Source organism: Colius striatus, chromosome 5 (assembly GCF_028858725.1).
Source record: "Colius striatus isolate bColStr4 chromosome 5, bColStr4.1.hap1, whole genome shotgun sequence".
Lineage (NCBI taxonomy): Eukaryota > Metazoa > Chordata > Aves > Coliiformes > Coliidae > Colius > Colius striatus.
This window is the reverse complement of record NC_084763.1, coordinates 40,338,480-40,358,305: the sequence shown is the minus strand read 5'-3', so window position 1 is coordinate 40,358,305 and position 19,826 is coordinate 40,338,480. Positions and strand designations below refer to the sequence as shown.

General features: G+C 39.0%; 1 protein-coding gene across 3 annotated transcripts in view; it reads right to left on the bottom strand.

The window, feature by feature from the left end:
- Positions 1-18,265, bottom strand: part of ACTR3B (actin related protein 3B) — a 28,515-nt gene extending 10,250 nt beyond the window's left edge. Inside the window, exons 1-9 of one of the 3 annotated variants that reach the window (XM_010200262.2) lie at positions 18,123-18,265; positions 10,715-10,770; positions 8,991-9,115; positions 7,897-8,007; positions 7,676-7,771; positions 7,408-7,515; positions 5,095-5,238; positions 4,306-4,479; positions 1,695-1,787 (exon numbers count right to left, since the gene is read on the bottom strand). In XM_010200262.2, coding sequence (XP_010198564.2) covers positions 1,695-1,787; positions 4,306-4,479; positions 5,095-5,238; positions 7,408-7,515; positions 7,676-7,771; positions 7,897-8,007; positions 8,991-9,115; positions 10,715-10,770; positions 18,123-18,166 — 951 coding nt within the window. In that variant the 5' untranslated portion in view covers positions 18,167-18,265. Of the gene's footprint in view, positions 1-1,694; positions 1,788-4,305; positions 4,480-5,094; positions 5,239-7,407; positions 7,516-7,675; positions 7,772-7,896; positions 8,008-8,990; positions 9,116-10,714; positions 10,771-17,571; positions 17,648-18,122 lie in introns of those variants that run through there. The other 2 variants (XM_061996549.1, XM_061996550.1) reach the window with 2 other exon arrangements.
- Positions 18,266-19,826: the final 1,561 nt, after the last annotated feature.

Sequence of the window (19,826 nt, the reverse complement as noted above, 5' to 3'; positions counted from 1 at the left end):
AGCGAGCCCTCCCTGCCCTTATCTCAATCCACAACAACCTTGGTTATATTTTTGCTCCCATTTCACTGGGGCCTCTGCCATCCTAACAAGGGTGGGAGTGGATGAGGACAGTGAGCAAGAGACTGTTCTGGTGCTTCACTGCCGTCTAGGAAAAACCACGACAACCATGCATAATCTGCAAGAAGGGTGCTTGCAGGTATTCTCCACACACTTACTGAGGAAGAATCTAAACACATTTGATGGAAACCCAGCTTCAAAGCACAGGCCCTTGGCAGGACTGTGGGCAAGTGAAATTGATAAACCACAGAAACTAAGAGAAAGTATGAATGGATTTCTGCACCTGTACACTGTTTTAAGCAATGAAAACAGAGATGGTTGTCCCTTTGCAGGGATCTTGCTTAAAGAAGATAGCAACTATACCATGAATAACCTCTGACATCTATCATAGCATTCAGTAGGTAATTGTGTAACATTTTTATGACTGAGCAAGTATAACGAAAGGCAGAAAATAAAAAACAAAACCTCGATCACAGACAAGCTGAGAGAAAGTTATTTGCCTGCTGATTAGGATAAGGAAAGAGTACTTTAAACTCAATTTTTAAATACCATTTTTGGAAGTCAGTATTAATTCCTAACCTACCAAGCAGTGAAGCTATTGCTCTGCAGAAACTTTGGTCTTTCAGGTAAAAAGCATAGACTCTAAGCAGAAAGAGTTTCCTAAAATGTTCTGAACAATACCTAAGCTTGAAGCCACTGAAGACATCTGCAAAATTCACTTAACCTGTGAGTCTGTTAGGTCTAATTTCCCATTATAATCTGCTCCACAGATTTGCTCTGAAGCACAATGTTTCATTGTAGATTACAGAGTATGTTTACTAGACAAATAAAGCAGACTGCAAAATTTCAATAGTTAATTACCTTGGGATACAACCTAGTTGGAACTTAATGCTCATTCTAACAGGTGAGGAAAACTGCCATCTTTTACATGAGTAAGCAAACCCATGCTATTACTTTATGCTGTTATTTCCAAAAGACCGCTGCTACTGCACAAGCAGAAAACAATCAGAAAGTGTAAGATGCACTGCCAAGACACGGCTCACCACACCTTCCTTTTCAATTCTTAAGGAATCAGTGACTGCAAAGTACTCTCTGCACTACATCCTGGGTATGTTTAAGCAGAACTACTTATTGCCTCCTAAAAGATTTTTAAGTCTTCACATACTTAGTACTGGTTTCAATATCTGGCTAAAAGTGTAGACAGTGGACAGACACAAGTTGAGACTATGAAAAAAAGATTTATTTGAAACCTTTCCTTAACAGCGGGGAGCAGAGAAGAGTGAGCCAGGTAAGACAATGACATAACCCTTAAAACAGGCAAAAGTCAGACCTTCACTAACAAGAATTTACATTACAAATGTCAAGACACCAATAAGATCCTTCTGCCTCAGTTCCTAAGGGACAGCACTTACCTCTGTATCATACCACTGTTACAGATAGCCCTTCTTCAAAAAATAAAAAGCAGCAAATACCAAGAAGTATTCATTCAGAAGTGGCACTTAGGTTTGAATTGAACTTTATTTCTATTCAAAGTTTACATTTCTTACATTGGGGGAAGTGGTAGCTGCATTTCTGCTTCATAACTATGTGGATATTTAGTCTTCAAATAAATCAATCTTACAAGAGAAAGACCATACCTTATATAACGGACGCCTGACATCAATGGGACAGTTCTGTATAACCTCATCAACTACATCCGAAATGGATTCCATAAAATCAGGATTAGCAAACTGAAATGAAACAGAACAGGCATTAGGTTTTTCATCTCAAAAAGGCATAAGTGAAACTGTAGAGAAATTTGTGTAATAGCTCTTTTAAAGGGGGCAGGTGGGAGTCACAGTCAGTATTACTCCTGCTCAGCACTTTTAACAAACCCACTTCTGTACAAGAGAACTCTGTTCTCTGCTAAGAAATTCATATTCTCTTCCTTGGTCAGAAATTCACTGTTTACAATTCATGCATTACTACTACATGAGCATGAGTTCTCCTGCAATATTAAACATACTGCTATCGTGCATGGTGGTCTTCTTAAGTAAAGTCAAAACTTGTCAACCTTTCTAAAATATTGATATGAAATTCCCACCAAAAAGAGGTCACATTCTTTTTCCAAGGACACAAAATCTCCCACATTCAAACAGGCATAAATACTATAAGGCCTTGAGAGGAAGTCCCCATCAATGAAAACATCAATACAGTGTTAGTAACAGTAACTGCATTTCTAAACACTAGAGGCACAGTTACTAATGCTACAAAACATTCTGCGACTAGTGGCAATTCTCCACTTAGAACTTTAAAGCTTTTAAAACAAAGAACAGTTCATAGTTCAGGTTTTGCCATTTCAGAGATTAAACTTTGGCAAACTCAATAAATTCTCAATACACAAAAATATATTTTTACTTACATAAATCTAAAGCTTTACCAAAGGTGTAGAAACTATTTGGGATTTGCATCCTCAATCAGATGAAGTCTCTAACTGGATGAATAGCAGAGGAATTGAACTAAAGGCAAAGGAAGCTGGTTTGGAGATCAGAAGCCAGAAGAATGGTAAGAAAAATCCCCAAGAATTCAATCTAAATTTCTGTAGTTAAGAATTAATCATGCCAGAAGCTAAAACATGAAACCACATATATTCAAAGAGAAGAAAGGCACAGTAATGCTTCATACAGGGTTTTCATCTGAATGATGGTGACTCCTGAGTTTTCTACAAAGACACGGATAAAACAGCAGGTCAAAAGGAATAAGTATAAATGAGTTATGGCATCCAAAGCCAAATATAACATACTCCCAGAATGAAGACAAGAGAACTGGCATGTGAGATTGCAGTCTGATAGCAAATATCACATGGTTGGAGACCAGCAAGTAAAATACCTGATTTTAAAAGTGGAGAAATAATCTGGATAACCATAAACTTCAAAGCCTGACCTCAAGAGTGTTAAAGGCTTCAGAACAAATTTTTAAACTGAAAATAGGGAAACATTACAAGACAGCTTTAGCAAAGGCAGCTTTTACCTAGCTAACTCAATACCCTTTGAAGTGAGAAGTTAATGAAGTCCAGCAAGAAATTCTCTTTGGATGCAGTATGTATCATCTAGTGTGTTTTTTCTTGTCTAGAAAGTGAGGTTTGGCTTTTTTTTCAAGACAGAGTCATGAAATGAAGAAAATGGAAATTAGTCCTTTATCCTGTTGTGAAAAGTCTTTGAAGGGACTATGAAAAGAGCAGCTATTAAAATGATGTCTGACATGGGACTGAATGCCCCTCTGTAAGATCACATGGGTACACAGCAGGGAGGACAAACTATTTAGCCCAAAGGTTTAATGTTGGCACAAGATCAGATGGCTATAAACAGACCACAAAGAGATTAAGGCTGGAATTTAGACAAAGGGTGAGAGAATGAGGTTTAGTAATATTCTTCCGGTAGGAGAAGGGTGCACAAAGGGAAAGTTCACCAGTGTTAATGCGGATCTCGATTAAATCTTTTAAAAGTGTTACACGTTATGGGTGCCTGCAATAAAGTCAGAGTCTGCAGGAATGGAAAGGACCTTTTCTGCTGTGCTGTAACATCTTAAAATTCGACTCTTTCCACTCCCACAATATCTTGACGTTCACTCAAATTGAGCTACCAAAACAAACAAAAAAAAAGAGACAGACTAGGTATTGCAACGTTTCCCAGAACTGTGCATTTTACTTATGACCACATCAACACAGATTTCAATCGATTTTCAGAGATTTCCACTCGTCCACAAAGGACAAATTTAGCATCCATGCTTTACAAATTGACTCACTATCAAAAGTCAGCGTCCAAGATTTAGCATACTAGCAATGCAATGCTACCATGCAGAGTAGTGCCCAAAGGGGTGGGCAACAATCAAATACACAGTGCAAAGGCATACTGGTTTAAATCAATGCTGAAAGAAATAAGGAAAATATTATATAAAATCTGTAAGCTCAAAACCAATTTCCCCTTCATTCTAGACTGCCTTTTAATAAGAATGTTTTTGATAAATGTTTTATATGTTACAAGGGATATTAGAGAAATAATTACCCATTGTGCTAACTTTTTTCTGTGTTTAAGTTACCTGATACCATACACGGCTGGCAGTCAGCAGCCCAACTGATACCTTACTGCCACGTGATGGCGCACTGGCACCAAAAATGACACAACCTCCCTCCCCGCCCCCCCCCCCCCCCCTTCCTTCACTCATACAGTAAAGTTTCTGTAACTTCTTACTGCTATTCCCTATTCTTACCTCGGGATGAAAGAAAATTTCAGGTCCAAGGAACCTTTCATAACCGACATCTATAACAAACTTGGTTTTGTTGATGGCATTGATGCCAGTGTACTGTTTGATCCATTTCCGAGGATCTCCATCGTACTTGGCAAATTCTTTCACTATGTCAGGACAAATGTAACAGTATTTCTCCTGTTAAGAAATAGTATGCATTGAAAAGTTGCCAAAAATAATTATCCCATCGTTGAATTAAAGTACAACACAATCAGAACACAAAAATACGTGAGCACTCTTCCAGATGGGGGCTATTCAACAGATGTTCTCAGCCAAATGAGTAGTGAAGGCTCAACCTTACAGGACAAGGCACACAGCCTATTTGTTTCAATAGGACTGCATGCTGACTCATCCAGATTAGTGTGTGTCACAATTAAAAACATCACAGCCATTAGGTCTGTGACTATACCGAGAATTTAAAGGGCAAGCTTTTACTGCAAGATCAAACCCACACAATCAGCTTACTGAAATTATATACATTTACTTCTTATTAAAATAAAAAGCAAATTCTAAACAAATCTAAAGCTTGAAACGCTGATTTAATCAGCAGAACCCTCCTAACAGTCTAGCATAAAGATTTTCTTCCTCCTTCCCCTTCCCCCACACTTGATTGGATAAATCACCAGAAGCTTGCGTAATTACAATACACTGCATACATTTCCATTTTTAAGAGACACTGCTAACCCTGTTAAAGACAAAAGAATTAGCTCAAAGAGTTTTGATTATGTATTTCTTGAGATAAATAAAGTGTACCTTTATGGCTTTTGCTGTCTCTAGAGATTGTTCAGGAGGAATTCCCACCTCCCTTTCTCGTAGGAGCTGTTGAATAAAGTAAGTAATATCTCTACCTGCAATAGGAATATGTTTGATGCAACTTCCAATTACGTAGCCTTCTGCCTATTTAGGAGGAGAGGGAAAAAATATTTAGGGAAAACCTACTGTGTATCAATAACAACAGAACTAATATTCATTTTTATAATGCTTCAATTTTTAATCTTAGAATCTATAAACTGTAGATTACAATAAGAAAGCGCATTTGTGTGATTGCCACATATAAACAGATACTGATTATCTAATAGACACACAAGAGATACATAAAATCTTGCACACATTAGAAGAAATTCTGACCAGATGGCTTCTTTTCAGGCATGATCTACAAAGCCAACGTAACATAAATAGACCACTTGTGTCCTGTTTCACAAAATAACAGAACAGTAGGGGTTAGAAGTGACCTCTAAAGATCATCTCGTCCAACCTCCCATCAAAGCAGGTCCACCTAGATCTGGTCACCTAGACCTAGATCTGGTCACCTACATCTGGGACTCCACATCCTCCCTGGGCAGCCTGTGTCAGGGCTCCCTCATCTGAACAGTGAAATAGTTTTTCCTTAAGTGGAACTTTTTATGTTCCACATCCTCTTGACAGACACCTTTCAAACACTTTTAAGCATTAGTGAGATACCCTGTCAGTCTCCTCTTCTCCAGGCTGAACAGTCCCAGATCCCACAGTCTTTCCTCAAAAGAAAGATGCTCTATTCCCCTGATCATCATGATGGCCCTGGCTGGACTCTCTTCAGAAGTTCTCTAACTCTCTTGAGCTGAGGAGCGTAGAACTGGACACAATACTCCAGATGAAGCCTCATCAGGGCAGAGCAGAGGGGAAGGAGAAACTCCCTTGACATGCTGGCCACACTCTTCTTAATGCATCCCAGGATGCCATTGGCCTTCTTGGCTACAAAGGCATACTGCTGGCTCATGGTTAGTTTATTATCAACCAGCACTCCCAGATCTCTCTCTGCAGAGCTGCTCTCCAGCAGGTCAATCCAGTACAGCCTGTACTGGTACATGGGGTTGTTCCTCCCCAAGTGCAGGACTCTGCATTTGTCCTTGTTGAATCTCACAAGGTTCCTTTCTGCCCAACTCTCAAGTCATTCGAGATCCCACCAAATGGCAGCACAGCCTTCTGGGGAATCAGCCAGTCCTCCCAGTTTGGTATCATCAGGGAACTTGCTGAGGGTTCACTCTGTCCCCTCATCCAGGTTGCTGATGAAGATATTGAACAAGACTGGCCCCAGAATCGATCCCTGTGCAACCCCACTGGCCACAGGCCTCCAATTCGATTCTGTGCCACTGATCTCCACCCTCTGGGCAAAAGTATAACATTTATTGATTTTTCTCGTCTGAGAATTTCAAACTAAGAAGTATCTAATGATAAGCACAATAAAAACAAGAATGTATCTGGCAAAATTTTTTTCAGGATGTATTTCCTGAAAACCCTGGTATTGCTTGGCCAATATTATTTCTTCCCTTGCCTTTTTTTTACACTTTTCAGAGTTTCATACAGTAAAATCTGTTTTTTCCCCATCATTTGCCATATGAAAAAACAGACTACCAAGTTAACATCAAAACGCAGGATGAAGTTAAAGGGAACCAATTTTTCATTTCTAAAATAACTGATCATTCAAGTATACTACATGCTTAAAAAAAAATGTGAAATGACATCATTAGATGTCAGTATTCACAGATAATTCTATATTTTTAACATCTGAATATAATTAAGCTGTATGAAATTGATCACATATCTGACAAGCTTGCAGTTGTTTCCACTCAAGCAGAGTTCACTAACTTCTGTAATACAATAAAATCATACAAAAAGCACAAGTTATCAGTTGTATAAAGTAACTAAAATGCAGGACATAAATAAGGTTAGGACACTTCTTGTAATATGTTGACAGCATGCAGGAGACTCAAAGCTGTGATAAGTATTAACGCTGAACAGAACTGAGGCATGGTAGTAACGGAAGATGAGGTTTTACACAGAAACAGTCTTTAAGAGATGGCCTGACAAGCCTTACCATAATCTTCTCACAGTCTGCAAGTTAAATTAACTGCATAAGTAAGTTCATATAACATATACTTTTCAAAATAACCATAAGGAATGAAAAAATTCCCAAGCAACACTAAAAATTTTTAAATAAAGTTTCCTTTGACACTTGTTATGTAAATCTATAGTAAATGAACCCTATACTGCTCCATGTATAACTTCAAACTGCACCTTGCTACATACCACAGGAATTACATGGGTCACTCCATCACCACTATCGATGACAATTCCAGTCAAAGTACGTTCTCCAACCTGCCGTGACGTCCAAGAAGCAGCTAAGGCCAACACTGCCTACATGAGAAAGAGTTTCTATTTAGGAGCAGGAAGAGTTTTACATTTTCATTTACAATCTCAGAAAATACTGTTACAAACATCTTAGATCTGTGCATACAGAAGACTATGCATACTGCAGCTATACTGTACTTTACAAGTATATATTCACTTTGTTCACCTGAACAGCAATGTAAAGTCCCGGTATGTTAAATGATTCGAACATGATTTCTGCAAGATACTCTCTGTTTTCTGGTGTGTTCAGTGGAGGCTCTGTCTGGAAAAAAAAAAAAATGCTGAAGACATAAAAGAGAGGAAAAAATCCCCAACGAAGTTACTTGTGCTTGGAACATTAGTTTTCCTCTTATAAAAATATTTTCTTACCCAGTCTCATTAGCTCACCATTAAAAAATAGTGATCCTCAGGTTCAGCTCGAAGGTATTTAAAAATTACTTGCTCCATGAATCTTTCCATGAGGTCCCAGTCTTCAACAATACCATGTCGTATAGGCCACTGAAGCAAGAAAACTTGTCAACACACTCTAGACCAGCCAAGGGTAATCAAACCCAGAAAGAGGAACAGTCTAAGTCCCCAAACAGTCATACCTTCTACAGCTTCTGCAAAAATGAAAACATCTCATCTCACGGTTATCTAATGAAACTCCCCATTCTAATTTCAATTTAGAGGCACTTTTTTTGAAGTTTTTCCCCAAGTACTTTGAATTGTGATTCTAGAAGCCAGAATCCAGACTCTATTACTAATACTGCTATTGCTCTACTGTAGCACAGTGTTTTAATCTCTTTTTGCATAAAATTTATCAAGTTGAGAATCATACTTGGCTTCAATATGCCTTCCAACCTATAAAAAGAAATAAAGACCACATAGGCTATATATTTTTCAACAAGAATTCTGGCAAGGATGATGTTTACATTTTGTTCAATGTTAAGAATACAGTTGACATTTAAGTAATACAGCAGGATGTATAAAATATTATTTTTTCCACTTAATTCATAAGCCAGTAACATTTTGTAAGTACAAGAAGTCCTTCACTAGGGTATGGAAAGTATGATTCACAGAAAAGCTGCATTGAAGGCAGCCCTCCACAAAAGAACTGTGACATTCCCTGAAGCAAAAGTATCCAACACATTCCCCAGTTCACATGCCATGTTAAGAAGTTTCACTTTTAGTACAACTTTAAAGATTCAGTGTTTATGACTATTTTAGTAGCTAGTAATTCTGAAAAAAAAATGAACAGCTGCACTGTATCAATGGATGTTTACACAAGGGCTCAAGCACCAATCACACAGGACAGTGCTACTAAAACAGACATTTATTAAAAGGTAAAGTCATGAACCAAATCATTCCTCTCTTAAAAAGCACCAAAAATGCTTCACAAAAAAGCATATGTGTTTTAAACAGCTGTCAAAAAATCCTAGAACATTATAGAATAAAATTGTGAAACTTTGGAAAGGCTACTTGAAAAACTCAATGCTTACCTTGGTAGCATAGGTAGGTTTATCTATGGCTTCATCTCCTATGAAAAAGTCCAGATCATCAACACCCTTCATTACCCTCCTCTGAGCCTGGTCACCTACTTTGGCTGATTCTCGGATTGCAATACCTTAAAATAAAACCAAAAACAAATCAAAACAAAATTAAAACAGCTAAATACCAAGTAATTGATATTGATATTGATTTACTTCATGAATATTTTCTAGAAATAAATATCAGAATACAGAAAGCATAGTTTCTGGAAAGTGCACAGAAGGAGAAGACAATAAACTATGTACTTCAGAAACAAGTACTGGAGTCACTATCCCAGTTGGTTAGGAGCAAGAGGAGAAGGGAGAAATCAACTTGCAGTGCTACAGAGAAATCTTTGGAGACATTTATGCTTCTCATTAGTAGGCTGCAACTATCACTAAAATTATTAAATGATGGCTGTAAGAAGATGAGACAGCAAAGCCACAAATCTGGGGCAAGCTATAAATAAAATGAAATTAATTAGTCTTAAAACAAACTTATTTATATATAAATTTATTTAAATAGGTCATAATCAGGATCTAAATAACACACAGTAGAAAATACAGAGTAGACAGGCATCATCTGCGATTGTGACAAATACTATTAGCACCAAAAATTACTGACAAGCAAATAATTATTTTTGAAACACATAAGTTGCAACAAGTTGATAGTTATATAAAACAGGATTTATAACAAATTCACAAAAAACCTCCTGCTATCCCACTTGTTTAACATAAAACATCTAAGTCTTTACCAGTGGTTTAGGTGTGAATTTTGTTTACAATACTTAACAATAGTAAGACTATAACCAATACTGCAGCTACATCTGGTAAAATGCATCTTCCCCTCCAACTCTTTACCTCCCAATTACCTTTATTATTTTCTTATCTTTATACCTTCTACTGTGAGTAGCTCGAAGGAAGTTCAAATGAATAACGAAGTAGTAAATTGACAAAGATTGCAAAAAGCAAAAGGTAGTGCAAGTAGAGATAACCATGAGAGATAACAGGTGCCAATATAGACAGAAATAGTCACTGTCACTATTTATAAATACATACAGCATTTGATAGAAACTATTGAGACAATGAAAATCAAGAATACCAGAAAAGTATAACATTTTAAACAAGTTCAACATGCAAAAAACATTGAGTAAATCTGCTCACCAAAAAGCATGTTAAATGGGCAAAGCCACTTTAATTGGTAAACACATACCTAGAAAGAACGTTTTCTAATAGGAACAACTTTTTTGAATATTAAACTGTCTACACTCCCAGACAATGTAAATAGGGCAGACACCACCTGCACTTTCGTACTTAATTTGATTGGAAGCCTTCCCCAGATTATCCAGGCAGTAACCATGGTGTCAGGTAGACAGGAGGTAAATTGCATTCTGTCTACTCAAGAGTCCTGGCAGAAAAATAATGGAGACATAAAGGAAATTGGACTGGAGTTCTCTTCATCTTTGTCATAGCAACCAAGAGCTGATTTAATGAGCAACAGCCCTAGCTAACTGCAAACAAGGAGTTCTGTTTAGCTACACTCTAGCCAAAGATGCTAAGGCAATGAATGTCACTGCCTAGATGGACACGAGACTATGAAGACTGAGTTGGGGATTGGAAAGCACATCATTTACTCTTGAAAGTGCTCAGTGATGGCAGTGTATATTAGAATTTGGAGGGACAAAAAAATTACTCACATGATGGGATAATGAACTGAGGTTCTGTATTTCCTGCATAGCCAAGCTTCGTGTACCTAGAAAAAGGAAGATCACAAGGTCATTAGATGCACTTAGAGGTAAAAAAAAGAAAAAAATTACTTTAAATTGACTACACTTCATAAAATGAAGGCTAAACAATCACATACCACATCTACATTTTCTGGTTTATGCTTTCAAATGTAATCCTGCTGAGAAGAAAACTCACAAGTGGTAAATATTTTACATGTTATTTATTTTTCAGACACCTTCAGCTTACTAATTCTGGTAGGTAGCAGATCTTACCTTTCACATAGCTACCATGACAAAAGATGTCATTAGACTTTGTACGTGTGTTTAATATTGTCAAATACGGGAAAAACAAATTGTGTGTCCTAAGTACAACTCACAGTTTGGAACTCTAGCTGCAATCCCAATACAATTGCCTTTCACGCATTGCACAAACCATCCAGTTGGTCACAGGTACAGTATCTGTGTGTGGTAATATATACATCGGACACCAAAATAAGCATGCATGGATAAAATGTTTTCAGAAATGGACAGCAGATGGTATGAAGCATTGTCTGTCTCTTTCAGTACACATACAATTATCTATTTTAATAAGGATCAAAAGAAAAAAAAAAAAGGAATTTTCACAAAATCCTAAAATCTCCGGATGGCCATACTGGCTGCAAGCTAGTTGACATCTTCCACAACTAGAGATCATTAACATCCCAGACTATGAAGAACAGCTCTAATTCCTGGGGGAGAGAACATCATCAAACCACACCAGAATATGAAAAAAAAAAAACACAAAAAAACCATGAAAAACCCAACAAAATTAATTAAATGGTTGCAGAGGTTGAAATCTTTCTCTAATACTGCCACTAGACTGGACAAGAAGTACAATAATCATTGAATCCTAGAATGGTAGGGGTTGGAAGGGACCTTCAGAGATCATCTAGTCCAAGCCCCCTGCAGAAGCAGGTTCACCTAGATAATATCATGATTTGAGGGAAATGAGCATTATTCACACCCATTTTTATCATTAAAACCTTGCGTTGAGACATTCTTAAATGAGACCAATGACAATCTAGGTCATAAATTGAATTTAGGGTCTTTTGTCTACATCCCACTCTCAATATCTGCAAACAATATTATGCCATCAGTAAAGCAGAGAGTTGCTTCTTCACTAATGGCTTAAATAGCAAGTTTTCCTTTATGGACTATTTGATATAAAAATACTAATTAAGAGTCAGTTTTCTTAGATAAAGGAATAAAATCAAAACCAAATTAGCAATGACCTTGGAATTTAAATATATTTTCAACAATTCTTCAAAGCTATTTGAAGTCTGTTAAAACGCCATTTTCCTCAAGGCTAAAAAGACAAGGACTGTGTCTGGGGTCAAGGGTTTGTTGTATTTTTAATCATCACTATGTGAGCATCTGTTTTCAGTCTAACCCAAAATGTTTATGCATACTTTCTCTGGCTCTCAAAAAAATATAATCATTATTGATTTGCAAAGAAGGCCATTACTGGTAAAAATTCTTTTTTTTATCATTATTGCACAGTTTCTTCACAGTTTAAAATGAAGTCTGCCCTAGGGCATATTGTTAAAACATAAGCAACAACAGGAGTTGCACTGGGATTCAAGAAGTTTTACATGATACTTCTCCTTCATTTGTCTCTCTGAAATGAGTCCTCCTCAAATGTACATAGTGAGGAGTAAGGAAACCAGTTTTGGATTCAAAAGACCTAGTTCTAAGACTGAGAAACGGCAATCAGGCAGAAACTTCACAAAAACATCCCTTCAAGATGCAGTGACAAAAAACAAAGTCAATATATACATCTACAGCCATATATCTCTGCATGTGAACATGCATAGATACTTTTTTATACAACTTCTATATAAATTTGTGTACACATGTATTTATAAAATTAAAAGGCAATATAACCAGAACTTGTTTCTTCAACTAAAATCTGAGCAAGAGGAGAGTTCAGTTTGCTATCTTTTCTCCCTCTACACCTACTAAGCTCACATCCACTCATGATTTTACCTTTCCTCTCAAGTAGGGATTAGATTCCCCTACTAGAAAAACTTATGAAGCTATCAAAAGCCAAACTTATTCACAAAGTAACGGAAAAATCAAAGTATTTTAACAGATTTGTTTTTTCACTAGGTGAATGAACCCCAGTTAAAGCTATAGGAAAAGTTTATTTCTCAATATGAATGAAAAATATGTCTTCAAAGAATACATCTCACTGAAGATAACACCTGGAAAGACTTCTTTAGCATACCATTAATCCATGAAGGATTAATATTACAACTATGAGAATAACTAAATTCTCAGCTCAATGTTGAAGCAAGGAAGTGTAAAAAAAAAAAACAGCTGTTCAAAGAAAAAGAGAAGAGAGATTTGAATAAAAAGCTGTATTTCAGGTGTTTTGACAAAACCAAATAGAAGGGAAAGTCAAACTACTCTCAAAACCATGAAGAAAGAGAAGGAAAAGAGATGATGCAGTTGTGCTGCTGTTTCTTATCAAGTAGCCTACTCACTCAGGACATGGCAGACTTGGTCCCAGATTTTTCTTCTGCCCAGCAGGTCCCAAACACATTTCTCCTTCCAGAGCCATACCCAAGAGTCTATCAAAGTGTTTGGGTGACCCACTTCTTGGATCTCCTACCGAGATTGTTCCCTTTTATACAAGATATTTAAATATTCATTGACTTGAAAGGCTCTGGACTTAAACAGTCTACTTGGTCTCCAGTCCCTTCTCCAATGAGTATTTAAGCATCTAAAACATGGTTTTCTTCCTCATGGGTGACAGCCTATCAGACTAATGGTAATGCAACATCTCAAGATCTGTAAATTACAGAGATAGCTGTAGGGAATTCATAGATAATCAGTATTCCAATTTAATTTCATTAAAGGTAGCAGATTTATTGCCAGTGAGATAGGAGTCTACTGGAAAGTTCCCACAATATAGCATATTGTAGGCTGCATTAAAGATTAGTACAAAACTGATTCAATAGACTTTCATGAAAGGGGATTTGGGGGCACTTTTTTTAAAAAAAACAAAAATTACTGGAAATTAGGTATCGTCAAAACAAGTAGTTTCTAAAAATAGTGCTGTGTCCTACATACCAGTTTTCCCAGGTGATTAGTAAGTACATAAATCAGTTTCACCAGCTTTTGCACAAGGAAAGGTCACCCTAACCCTGTTCTCTTCTGAGGTCCTACCATTGCAAGACAGGAAAACTTACACAGAAAAATGACTGCAAAGATATACAAACGGGCCAAACTTCCAAGAAGATGCTCAACCACTTTAAAGAGCAGAGATACGTATTTTGGAAAATTCTTACTAAAGCATGAGAACAACATGACTTAGGCACTTAAAACTGTACATTCAGTTGCTTTATCCATCTCAAAATACAAGACATCCAATTTTACTTTGGACAACTACACAAAAGACCAAAGCCAAGATGAGTGCATTTTAATATTTTCTCAATTTCTATTGCTTTTTTGGTCCAGATGTTTAAAACAATGTGCTACATTCATTAAAAAAACCTCCAAAAAGATAGTTATGAAGTGACTGGAAACAGCCAAAACTTTGAGAAAGACCTGTAAACAAGCAAAATATAAGCTCTGTAAAGAGGTCACTTTCATGAACAGTTAAAGAGTCTAACAGTTAGTACTGTCAGAACACCTGTGATGCCACACTGCCATAAACAGACCTTATTGTCATTATTACAAATATGCCTGAGACACTCGCAACACAAGTTCTTCACAAAGATGTGGAAAGGCACTTTTGAAATAAAGGAAGATGTGATGAAGGAACAGGAATGAAGAAAGAAAGGATGAATGAGGAAACACCAAAATAAAAAAAATCTCAATATCTGCACAATTTACTGAAGGGAACCACAAGCCACTGTAAGAATAAACTATACATAAGAGTCATTGCTTTTTGAGAGAGCCTAGGAGTTCACAGGATTGAAGCTTGTGATTATAAACAACAGTTAATTAACAGAGGCTTCTTAGACCCAGAACAGCAATTACAGTAATGCCTATTCACAAGTCTCACATTTAAAGAGCAGAGGTAATGCTAATTGTGTTGCTTTAGCCAAGTATCAGAAATATAGTAAGTGGAGAACTTAACACATTCTGAGGTTCCAGCTATCTTTAATAGTCCAGCAATAACAACAAATAAAGGCCTTACATTTCAAGTTTTAAGAAGAGTCCATCTCACTTCTCCCAGAAATCAAGATTTTTACTTCTAAACTCGTCAGTAAGACATTGACAAGGCATTTTTTCTTTTAGTAAAGAAAAACAGAGTGGCTTCAATAAAACACACCCAAAATGGAAGTGCTCCTCAGTGACTGCAAATACACACACTGAAGAGGAAATATTTTAATACACCTTTGTTTCACACACCCATCTACTATCATTCTGACGTCCCACAGCTAACTGTCAGTTAATAAAACTACTTATGAAGTTTAAGTCTACTTAAAACATGAACATCAAAAAGGCCTGGTAGTCCTAAGGAACTAAAAATAGCATGCCCTTCTCCAAGAAAAGACTGATAGCTATGTGTAAACTGATCACGAGGAAAACCTCATGCAAAGAAAATGTACGTGTACTGCATCAAAACTGAAGTAGGACAAGTCACTTGCAAATACTAAGAGAAAAGGTGATAGCAAATTTTTAGCACTTTCTGCAAAATCTGTGAATAGTTAACAATACGACAAAGGAAGTTCAAGTCACCCATCCAACAGAGAAATGGTTATCCAGTCCTGTCATGGTGATAAGCTTCTCACTGAAGGTCTGTACCTATTTTCTGTACACTTGTTGCTTTTTTTTGAGAAATTACAGCATTTTAGAGGACTAAGGCCTATAGCTGCTAACAACAGTAAATTAAGCTAAGCTCCTTACACACAAAACAACAGCAAAAACCCTCACACAAAAAGAAGAGGGGTTAGTGCCTGGACAAAATACCTCATTAGGTACCAGAGATGTAAATAGAAAAGCGTATTTTATATACACAGTGTTCCGCAGTGCACATCTGTATGTACCTTTTCCTCAACACTGTGCTCTTTCAAGTTTTTTAATCTGAAAGCCCTTTCATGAATAATTTGAATGAATTGTTTGAAGTTTATAACCCCAAGTAGATTCATTCTAACAATAACAAGGTTTTCAGCCCACAGAGGAAAATTCCAGACTGTGCGTACCAATGAGTCAAGTTACTTCTGGCTGCTTTGGTTAAGATTCAGTTCTTCCTGATTCTGCAAGATAACTTATTTCAAATTCAATAATCCCATTGCTGAAAAGTCTTACACATTTGAGTGCCCTGAGGCAAAGTCAAGCACAAGTCCTATGAGCGCAAACACCATTTGAAGGCACGGAAAAGCAAACTCACATCATTTGGGGACTATCCAAACCCATTCTGAAAAGCCCACACACACACAAAGTCTATCAGTTTTACCCATACAAGCACTGAACAGATTTTTAGAATTCTACTTATTCTTTTTCTGAAAGGATATCGTAAGTAATTTTCTGTCCTTGTTTATTTTGTACAACTGTTGGTCAGTAATATCAACTGCTAGTGCACACTGGAATTGCTCCACAAACTGAGAGCAAAGTAGTTCTCCTGCAAAAGAGACATTGCATTTACTGCACTTTCTCAACTTTGCAGTTTATACTGTTGCCTTTTAAAACGATCCACCTAGAGCTCCCATTTTCCTTGAAAAACTCTTCAAAACTGTCAAGTAATATTCCTGTGACAGCAACAGTTCTGTGGAGGACTGATATTTAAAATATCTTCAGCAACAAATTGAACCTGGGAAACCACCACAAAAGATCTAATGCTCAGGCAGAATCACATGCAAGGTGGAATACACTCTCTGTTAGACTCCCAAAGTTTTCAGCTGTGTACCCCAGTATTCCTCAGCGAGGGGACAGAACTGATTTCTGGTAAGTTAAGGTATAAACAGCACAAGACACTTCTAAAAGTTTTGTGATAGTGTAATACAGACATAATTCAAAATATGAAACACTTTTTTTCAGACTAAGGCAGTGTGACACCACATCATTGGAAAGTGCTTCCTCTGGTTACCTTCAGGGTTGAATATTTCTTTGTTTGGTTGCTTTGGTTTTGGCTGTTTTTTTTTTTTAAAGATGGTTTAAGTTTTGGAAACCTTAAAGGTAACTTCCAAAACATTAAAGAAATTAAAATAGTGCTGCAAATTCCCTGCAGAGGAGAACCTATTATTCAATAAATTAACAGAATCGGTGACATCTAGGCAGAGTCTGACAAGTAAAGTTTCTGGCTTTATCATTAACTCATGGACCAGTGTTTTTCTCTCCTACTCAGAGATGTCCTTAACTGTTGGGCCGAAGGAAAGATATTAGCAAAAGCATACCACATATTCAGTATCACCTTCATTACAGTCCACTCTGACACCTCCCACTCCTGAGGCACAACAGAACTAGTCTAGCAGATGAGGAATGGGTCACCTTCCTGAGCAAAGCCTCTGCAATTTAGATTCATTTTTGTGCTCAAAGACTTGAGTTACAAAACTTTTCGTTCAACTAAACGTAGAATAAATCTCACACTGGTTTTGCAAAGGTGAAGAAGGGATGACCTAGTAACCAAGAAATACTACTAGTTTAGGACAGACAGCTTCTATATACTGCTAATTTAGGACAACTTCTATCTCACTGCTGGCCAGAGAAAATAGCTGGAAAGGTTCAAGAAGATGTACATGCCGTCTAGAGGCAGTCAGATGCAATTCTGCAAGGCCACCGCAGTCCAGATCCTATGTGGGAAGGAGATGCCACAACCCAGCAAGCACAACCCTCACCTGCCTCTGGACCACAGTCAGTGCCGGTTCATAGCTCCCAGGCAAAGCAAACACGTGTCCTCTCTCCGGCCAGTCTTTTGAAATAAACCATCCCAAATTTTAATATTGTAATCAGGCAATAGTTTTAAGTCAGAAAACATGAACAAAAATTGGACCCAAGAGGAAATAAGGGCACGCAAAAACACACCATCCCCAGGGGCACACAGCCTGTCCGGGGCACACGGCTAGGACACTACTGGACTGCTCTGCTTCAAGCTCCCAGCGGGGAGGAAGAGAAGGAGTAGGGTCCTCGGTGGACGGCGATAGGCAGCAACAGCCGGCCCGGCGGTGGATGGTCCGGAGGAAAGGAATACTCTCCACCACAGCGGCGACAGGCCGAGAGGGGACCGGGCCACGGCAGGAGCCCGGACCCGCGAGAGAGGAAGGGATTCCCCGCTGAGGGCCCTCGCCGGGAGCGGGAGGCGGATGAGGGGCGCCGGCACAGTGGAGACAACCCCCCGCTCCCCAGAAAGCGGACTCGCAGCGCCGGTCCCCAGCTTCCCCTCACTCACCCGGTGCCTCCGTCTATCACGCAGGGGGGCAAGTAGCTCGCCATGCTGGGGAGCCGGCAACCCGGGCCCTACGCCACCATGCAGGTGGCCGCCGGCTCCCCCAAAGCGGCCTCAGTACCGGAGAGGCGGAGCGGCGACAGGCACCATGCAGCCGCCTGTCAGCGCCACCCCCAGCACGCATGCACCGCCCGCCGCCGCCACCTGACGCGCCTGTCGCTGTCCGCCCTCGAGCCGCCATCTTAGGTGCGGGCATCGCGGAGCTGTGGGTCCTGGGGGAGGGTTGTGGGCGGCCTCGGCTCGCAGTTTTGGGTTCTGAAGGCGGGTGGAGATGCTTGTTGGGGACCCTGTGTGTCAGCAGGGCCGCAGCCTTGTGCTAGGTTTGGTATTGTACTCGCCTTACTGTATCTAAGCTCCTTCATCCTAGCCACTACCTCAGACCTGGCAGCCAGGCCTGACCCTAGCAAGGGGCCGCATTGGTCAGGATGGATTTCATCACCTTAAAACTTTTGAAGCCATGTATGACCTCAAAGGGTATAATGCACATGAAGGGGAAGAAAGGGTTCGCCACCCCCCAGCAAGCACTGCAGATGCCGCTGCCCTTGAGAGCCAGACTTGCCTCACGGTTTGTGTTTCAGTGAAGTTGGGTTTTGCCCCTGGAAAAAACACCAACATTGAACCACAGTTGTAAAAAAATACAAAGCTGTGCTTCCCTGGGCACAGGTGGCCACGCAGGAACCCACACATCCTCCCAGTTGGCTGTAAGCAGGCCCAGAACACAACATATTGGCACACTCTAGACAACTTACCAAAAAAAAGAAGAAGAAAAAAGAGCTGCAACAAACATCACCTGCAAAGTTGTTGATAGCTAATTTACATACAGGGTAATGATGTCGCATATGTGACTCAGCCCTGGTCATACCACAAGTGCATGGTAATGCCAGAAATAGATCCTCTAGATGCCTGGGCCCAAGCATGAACCATGAGAACAAGCATTTCCTGTGAGGGTGTAGTTTTCAATCACCCTCTCCCAGCTCCACATTGCTACACCAGGAGCTCATGCAGACTGAGGGCCTGTATAAGGAAATTAATGAGACTGGCCCTCCTACCCAACGTTGGTATGATGGCTGTACACTGTGCATAGGCCTGGGGAGGGAGTAGTTCAGGTATCTATAGCAAACTGAGCACACTTGTTCAACACATTTGTTCACTCTGTCCCCCTTGGAGATTTTGGAAGATACAGTGTGGTGGAAGGCAGCCCGATTGTTTGTTGGAAGGGGTCCCTCATCTGTGGACTAAAACAGCGAACACTCAGACTAATAAGTAGGCTCCAGAACTGGGTATTGAAGCTTGATAGAAAGTGTTTTCTCCCCACCTCTTCAGGCCAGTCAAATCAAAACTACACATGAAAGGCACTGCTTTAGCATCCAACAGATAAAAGAAAGAATATGCTTTGACTTTCCTGGCCAAAATTTCTCCTCTCCCATGCTGTTGCACAATATGCTGTGCTGGGCTCAGAGAATATCTGCTCATATACCATAAGGGTACATCACTGTAAACTTTCTTATAATTCTTAACTTCACTTTTTTGTTGTTTTTTAAGAAATCAATAGCTGTTATAGCTGAAGAAAGCACTTCATTGGGAAGCAAAGGCATCAGCACAGCTCACATACAGCCTACAGGCTCTATATAGACAATTTACAAACAG